Below are 8,434 nucleotides of genomic sequence, written 5' to 3'. Positions count from 1 at the left end.
GGTTTTTAAACACCTTGTAAACGCTTTTAAAAGGTTGTTAAACACCTTGTAAATACTTTTACAAGGTTTTACAAGGTGTTTAAAAGGATTTACAATGTTTTTATAAGGTATAAATTTCAATTTTTTTGGCGGGAAAATTTTTCGATTTTGGCGGGAAAATTTTTTTTTGTGGCGGCAAATTTTTTTTTTTTACGAGAAAATTTTTGATTTTGGCGGAAAAATTTTTTTGGCGGAAAATTTTTTTATTTTTGGCGGGAAATTTTTTTTTGATTTTGGTGACTGTACATTCTTGTTGTCATTTAAAGAAAGGGTAATTTGATCATTTTGTTCAAAAAGAAGGGTAGTTTTAAAAATGGTCAACATGAAAGGGTATTTTTAAAAAAGGAATTGAAAAAAGGGTATTTTTGAGAATGCCCCTAAAATTAAAGTTACGAAATATCTGCCTGATTTTATAATTTTGATTTATGATGTAGTTGTAATACATTCTTTTAAAGAACTTTATTTTGATAATTTAGTTATTTTTTTCTTTCTGTATAGCTTAATTTAGATTTTGATGAGAAATAACAAAATTTTAGAATCATATATATATATATATATATATATATATCATTCATAATTATATAGTAGGGTTTAATATATATATAATTCGTTTTCTTTTTATGAATATGTGACTTAACACGGTAAATATGAATTTATCTAAAAAACATAACTTATTGCAATACAATATAGTTTAACATATATTATCTTATAAAACATAATTTGTATTCACATCCTTTGCTCTCAACCAATCAAAATTTTTTATCTAATATTTTATTTAAAAATATAAATAAAAATTAAATTTAAAAAGCAAAAAAAATTAATGAATCAAATTCTGTATATTTGTTTTAATCAAGGAAAGTTAAATATTGGTATGATTTAGATTTTAAAGTTAAACGAAGTTATACAGTAAAACTTCTATAAATTAATAATTTTGGGACCAAGACATTTTATTAATTTATAGTGATGCTAATTTATCTATAAAAATTAAAAATTATTATTTTATAGTGTAAATTAATAATTATTAATTAATAGATATATTTTTAATTTTTTAAATATTAAAAATTATGAATTGAGACAAGTTAGAAAAATAAGATTAGACTTTTTGTTTTTGTATTTTTTATGGTATTGAAACTGAATTTGTAATATATAGAAAACATTATTAACAATAAATTACAAATACAATAGAAAAATTTACTTATATACATGACATACATAAATTTAAATTTATGAATAATAATATCAATTGTTGTATTTTAATAGTTAATCAAACTATCAAAATTTAAATGATGGATATCTAGAAATTGATAACGTCAAAAGATTTAGCTATTTTTATGACATGTTAAAGAATATTTTGTATTATTATAGTTTGAAAATACGACATAACATTTGTTTTCTAGATATGAGATTTAGGGGAAAAAAACAATATTATATGAGCATATATATATATGTAAGTTTACATGATTATTAATATATGATATTATTGGGACCTTATTTTATATGGGTATTTCAAAAAATTATTATTTTATTACTTTATTGAATTTTGTTATTTTTACATTGGTCTGACTTGGGACTAGCAAAATTTATTAATTTATAGTGTTTATTAATTTATAGAGTATTAATTTATAGAACTTTTAATGTATATCGGTTTGAGTTTATAAATGAGAATTAGAGTGTAGATTTATAATTAAAACGAAATTAGGTTTGAGTTTCTAAATAAAGTGATTAAGGAGATTACACAATTAAAACGAAATTACAAGTAGGTTTGAGTTTACAAAAAAAAATAATACTTAGGTTCACTCCTATAGTGAACCTTCTATATATTATTTTATTTAAAAGAATAAATCAAAAGTAAATTAAAAAGCAAAACAGATTAGGGAAACTAATTCTGTATAAATTTTCTTAAGGAAAGTTAAATATTGGCTTGGTTTAGATTTTACAATTAGAATGAAATGATGTATCGGTTTGGGTTTACAAATAAAGTGATTAGGGTTTAGATTTTACAATTCAAACAAAATTATATGTCGGTTTGGATTTACAAGTGAAATGGTTAGAGTTTATATTTTACAATTAAAATGAAATTATATGTCGGTTTGGGTTTACAAATGAAGTGGTTAGGGTTTAGATTTTACAATTAAAACGAAATTATATGTCGGTTTGGGTTTGCAAATGAGATTATTAGAGTTTAGATTTTATAATTATAATAAAATTATATGTCGGTTTGGGTTTACAAATGAGATGGTTAGGGTTTAGATTTTACAATTAGAATGAAATTATATGTCGGTTTGGGTTTACAAATGAGATAGTTAGGGTTTAGATTTTACAATTAGAATGAAATTATATATCGGTGTGAGTTATAAATAAGCAGTTTAAGTTTTTAATTTTACAGATTTTGTTTCCTTACTTTATAAGAAGGTGAATGAATAGGCTCTTAAATGCATTATGACATGTCAGATTTTCATTGGTTAAAATAATGAGAAGTAAACAAAGGGGTTCACCTTAGGAGTGAACCTAAGAATTGTTCTACAAATAAAGTGGTTGGATTTAGATTTTACAATTACAACAAAGTTAAATATCGGTTTCGGTTTACAAATAAGGTGGCTAGAGTTTAAATTTTATAATTAAAACGAAATTATATATCAGTTTGCTTTATAAAAGAATAGTTTAGATTGTTTATTTCATAATGATGTATACAAATTTCGTTTTCTTATTTTATAAGGAGGTGAATAAAATGATTTGGCTGATGAACCCAAGTATTGGACTGTTGGACGTGTAGATGTTAGTAGTAGAGTCCAACAAGCTAAAATATGACACCTCATCAATCATCAATATTCACTAGTTTTGCATATAACTATAACAAAATTAGTATTTTGGCCCTGTTCGTTTGCCTGTCGCTGGATTTAGCGATCAGTGATAAGCGACAGATTCCAGCGACAACATATGTTGTTTGTTTGTCTATCACTAGTGACTGTAGCGACTGTTGCTAGAAACTGTTACTGAGTTGTTCGTTTGCCCGTCGCTGCGACTAATTACTATATATATATTTTAAATTAATAAAATTTAATTTTTTGATAATTTATATTTTTTTATAAGTATAAATTACAAATACACATGAAAATAAATTAAAAACATATTTACATATTTAAATAATTTATTTGAATTTTTATTTTAATATTTTTAAAGTTAATTTGTTTATAACTGATTTTTTTCATAATTTTATTTAAATATATCCAAATTAATTTGTTATTTTGTTTTATTAGATTTAGTTTAATTTTAATAACTATATATAGTTATATTTTTATCGCTGGCAACAGGCAAATGAACAGGCTTTTTTTTCCACCTTCACGCAGTGGATAAATATGACACCTAATATAGTATGTATATAGAAGTAACTTACTGGATATTAACTATTTTGGCATTTATATATTTAGTAGTTTATATGGAAAAATTGATCTGTATATTTTCTACCTATCAAGTTTATAAATTCTTCCTTCTTTGTCGATCTCTTTCTACGTAAAATAAAAAATTTTAAAAAATAGAGCAACTAATAATATGATACACAATGAATCTAAAGATTGATATAAATGAAATTTCCTAAATTTCTTTTATAGTATGGTATCTATTTTGATATGTATAGATTTGACTTTTAAAATTTGTATTCACTATATAATACGACAAAGTGAAACCCTTTTTATCACTCATCTAAAATTAGCTATTTGATAAACAAATACACATCTTTTGTATAAGAAAAAAAGACACACACACACACAAGTCATCATCATGGGTATTTTGAAAGGAACACAAAGGTTCATGCTCGTGGTGATATTTATAGCATTCGTGGTTATAAGTAACATAAATGTAGCAGTTGCAAAATATATTGGCTATCCAGCGATAGGGCGTGGCGATCCCCAACGAGGATGCAGTCATGGCAAATGTCCACCCGATCAGCAAACGAGTCCGTATCATCGGGGATGTGATAAGAAAAACAGATGTCGTCGTCCACCTTCACCACCACTACCACCAAGTCCTAAAAGAATATAGTAGTGAAAAGAAATCTGAAAAAAAAAATAAGAACAATGTCAAATTTTTAAAATGTAACGAAGCCCTTTTAATAAAAAATATTATTGGTTTTTGATTTTGTTTAACAAAATTATTGTAAATCAATTTGCCATTTTATATTATGACTCATAAAAGAAAATTTCACTCTTGTCTTTGTTTCATATATCATACAACAAACGTGATGATGTTATACCTTTATGTCTGATTCAGTTCTTGACTTCTTGTTCTTGTAATAGGTTCAAAACATGTTTCTTGTAAAGATCCATAATCTGTCAAATTTTATCTTCTGATTTCATTTTCAAAAGTTTTTAAATCAGAATGCTTATAAGAAAATTAGGAATGATTGTTTGAAAAAGAGACGGACCAAAAGATGATTTGCCAACTGGACATATATACAAAGGATATGGGTTTTTTTTATTCCTCTGAGACATGCTTATAATGAAATAAAAAGCCCATTATTCTACCATCAAGGCCCATTTTGTGAAATTTTTGCGGCCGGATAAAAAAAAAACCCTAAACCTAAAAATTCATATGTATAAATAACAACACTTCCGGCAAAACCTAAAAACAGTCTCGATCTCTCCTCTCGTCGCTAGTTTAGGTTTGGTGTGTTTGTGTTTTTCTATGTTTGTGATCTTAAAAATGTTTTTTTTTTTTAGAAAACTGATTGGATTCGCCTCTCAGATTGATTTTTCCTATAGAGTTTTCTGTATTTATGGGATGATTCTTTCATCCAATTGAGAGGCGATAGATTATATTGCAGGGGCGTTGAGTCGCTTCGCTTATGTTTTACCAGGCATAGCGAATAAGCTCGTGCTATATCTTTTAATCATCCTTTTTGATTCGTTTTTTTAAAAAAAGTTTTTGTTAGTAAAAAGGATCCTATGATGGCATGAAATCTTTGAGACCTGATTTTATTATTGATGAAACGCTATAAGCATTTTTTACTCTGAGGATCCTAATAATATTTTTGTCTGTTCTTTTTTTTTTTGTGTATCAAAATTTGGTTTTTGAGTAATCTTTATTAATGTAATGTGGGGAAAGATGATGATTATGCACTGGGCTCTGAGGAGTTGATTGACATTCGACTTCTTTTTGATGGATAATGCAGCCTTGAAAGCTTTATCTGATTTCTCTTATTACCTTATTCTTTTTCTTTTGATATCTAGTTCGCAATAGTTTTGACAATATTGAAAACTTGAATTCTTATTTCTCAGTTATATCATCTAGAATCAAGTCGTGTAAGGCGCATATCTAAGACATGAGCTCTCCAAGTCATAGCTTGTTGATATTTGACTGAGTTAATTTGAAAACGATAATAACCAACTTTACTGACGAGCAATCACAGTTGCCTACCGAAATGTGAAGTTAGCAATTCTGATTAGGTACTTGATTTACAAAAACTAAAAGAATAAAAAAACTTGATGTTACATTCGAGAATGGTATTGTTACTTATATAACACGACTATGTTACACAGTACAGACTTACAGTTACAGGTGTGATAAAAGAGATGAAAAACCAGAAAATACGGCATGTAGTCTTTTTTGACGAAAGGCTTGGTTGGTGGTGACTCATCAGGACAGAACTATGCAAAGACTTGAAGAGAAACAACACCACAGTCAAACATTGCCGCTTAATACAAGAGAACTCATTACAATGTTTTCCAATTTTCCTTTTTGTTTTTTAGATGTTGCCCAGTTTTCTTTTATTGCGTTCTAGGCAAAAAAGTCATATAACCCAAGTAAGAAGAAACATTGTTGTAAAATGTTTTTTGCTTTTCAGTGTTCAAGAGCACTCCGTATAGAGACTTGCGAGTCTTGTGTTGTTGAGTTGTAGTGACCTCTGGATATGAGGTCATGATTCAAGAACACCACTATAACCGTGATGTCATCGTGAAAATGGCGCCTCACTTTCTTGTCAATCTTCCTTAGATCTGAATATCTCATCTCACGTTTCCTCGCTGCCTCGTGAAGAGCCGCCTTTATCAGTCTCTTTGCGCTTCCCTGAAGAGACACATTGCAACAAATCAATCATAAAACTTATCAGCTCAAGACATGATCTTTTACTTGTAATAATCAGGGGATGTGTCTAAAACTAAACTCTCACTTGCACGGTAATCTAAAACTTATCCAGAACAAAAAAGCCATACGGATGTTTAATGAGGGGAGGAATATAACCAACACTAAGTACAAACTACTAATCATGGCAAGTCATCTGAGGGAGAAATCAAATCAGAAACTTACAGCGCGGGGATGGTTATGAACAATCTCAACTGCTTTTTCGTTTGTCAAATGTTCCCAAAGACCATCAGATGCAAAAATGAGAAACGANCGACAGATTGCAACAAATCAATCATAAAACTTATCAGCTCAAGACATGATCTTTTACTTGTAATAATCAGGGATTCTAATGACTTAACTCTCACTTGCACGGTAATCTAAAACTTATCCAGACCAAAAAAGCCATACGGATGTTTAATGAGGGGAAGAATATAACAAACACTAAGTGCAAACTACTAATCATGGCAAGTCATCTAAAGGAGATATTTAAATTAGAAACTTACAGCACGGGGATGGTTATGAACAATCTCAACTGCTTTTTCGTTTGTCAAATGTTCCCAAAGACCATCAGATGCAAAAATGAGAAACGAATCATTAGGGTGCAGAGGATGAGCGAGTATAGTCGGTGTTGCAGACATCAATGGTCTCTTCATTGGCTCTGCAATTCTGAACTTCTGACTGATTGGCTCCTTGTTAAATTCGGGTCGCTTCATGTACATGTCTCCTATAGACCTCGAAACCTATATATAAACATTAAATCAATGCTGATCACTAAAACCGGGACACAAAATCCGAAGAGCTGTTTGGTTAAGCTGACTAATTATTGGTTACTAGACATCACCAAGATTAGCTTTTTTCAGTGGGTATGTATGGGAATGGAACTATGGAAGTTCATCATAAACCCTGCTCATAAACTACTTCACTACTTCATCATAAGGATTTGGACTTCTTAGATCCCTAATGGACTTTTTCTATAGCTTATATAAAAACGGGACAAGCCACTCAATTACTAAGAAAGAAAAATTAACCAGTTTATCTCTTCCCAAAAGAGCATGAGAAGCCAGAGGTACCACCAATAAAAATTCAAAGAAAAACCAGAAACAAGCTCTAACCAAAAGTATGACTGTATGGAAAAATAAAAGCACAACAACATGATTCCATGGCAGAGTGTCAGAGAAAGGAGGAAGTAAAACCAATGCAACACACTGAATTCTGCTATTCTGCAACCTAATTATCCCTAAATTTGCGTTCTGTTTTTGAGAAACTAACAGAAAGAGAATGAGAAACTACCTGAATAATGCCTTTAACTCTCCAAACTCCATGCCTAAACACAACAATCTGCTGGTCATCAGGATGTAAGTCCTTAAGTTCCCAACGAATATCCTCATTGTTGGCATTGTGTTCAGTAGACAGCTGGATAGCAGAGAGTCCGCCACCGTTACCTTTCTTTCCAAGAACAACCCTTGAATCTCCAAGGCTTGCCACGAAAAGAGTATTTTGATATATCACTCCAACTAAACAACAAGTGCCAACAGTTGCCAAATTCGGTATCTCTTGCCACAGCTCTGATACAATGGAAGCAAATCCTTCTTCAGTCGCATGAAAGGCTCTTTGTATAGTCTCTCTAGTCACAACTCCTTGCGTCTCCGCTGATATTTCTGCATAATCGTAAAGCCTGAGCAATCCCAACATAAGAGAGGCTCAACCTCCTTTTCATAAAATGTAACAGTACACTCCTAGGGACACACTCCACTATCAAAACCCTTAACTAAAAGCTAATGACAACAAAGCAAAGCACAGCAAAGAACAATAAACACAGGGATGATGAAGTTGTAAAAGTAAAAGACTAAAATGGGCTAAAGACTGTAGCTTTAAACTTGTGTTGAGCTTCAATGGGAAACCTAATTATATCCCTCAAAAGAGATTAAAAAGAAAGTCAAAGTACCTAACTTTGTTGACCAATCACAATCTTCATCACCACAAGACTTGAACCCAAAAAAAAAAAGCTTGAGAATTTAAGTCAACGGATTCATCTAAAATTTATATGTAAATTCCCACAAAAAGACCCAAAAGCTCTAAAATGTCAAAAAAAAAATCAAGGGATCATCACAGTGGGAACTCACGTCGGAAATGGTTAAAGAGATGATCGCAGACGTAACGAGCAGCTTCAGGACCACCATGACCATCGTAAACACCAACGAAAGTACCGAAATTACCGGATTCGATCTGGCTCTGATCTTCAAGAACCTGATTGGCTTGAATCACAGCCATGGAGAAT

General features: G+C 30.2%; 1 protein-coding gene across 1 annotated transcript; it reads right to left on the bottom strand.

Annotated features, from left to right (window-relative positions):
- LOC104781873 (probable protein phosphatase 2C 42) lies at positions 5,521-7,863 on the bottom strand. Its single transcript, XM_019237389.1, has 3 exons — positions 7,447-7,863; positions 6,660-6,896; positions 5,521-6,099 (listed from the first exon to the last, which is right to left on the bottom strand). The coding sequence occupies exons 1-3, from the start codon at positions 7,846-7,848 to the stop codon at positions 5,875-5,877; spliced, it is 864 nt and encodes a 287-aa protein (XP_019092934.1). The 5' UTR covers positions 7,849-7,863; the 3' UTR covers positions 5,521-5,874.

Source organism: Camelina sativa, chromosome 15, assembly GCF_000633955.1.
Source record: "Camelina sativa cultivar DH55 chromosome 15, Cs, whole genome shotgun sequence".
Classification (NCBI taxonomy): domain Eukaryota; kingdom Viridiplantae; phylum Streptophyta; class Magnoliopsida; order Brassicales; family Brassicaceae; genus Camelina; species Camelina sativa.
The sequence above is the reverse complement of the archived record's forward strand: the minus strand, read 5'-3'. Positions and strand labels throughout refer to the sequence as shown.

Excerpts from the sequence above, each read along its gene's own strand:
- LOC104781873 (XM_019237389.1), bottom strand. The coding sequence starts at position 7,848 with ATGTTGGGATTGCTCAGGCTTTACGATTATGCAGAAATATCAGCGGAG. Across the intron at positions 6,897-7,446 it reads GAGTTAAAGGCATTATTCAG|GTTTCGAGGTCTATAGGAGA; the intron begins GTAGTTTCTCAT and ends GTTTATATATAG. Across the intron at positions 6,100-6,659 it reads TTCATAACCATCCCCGTGCT|GGAAGCGCAAAGAGACTGAT; the intron begins GTAAGTTTCTAA and ends GTGTCTCTTCAG.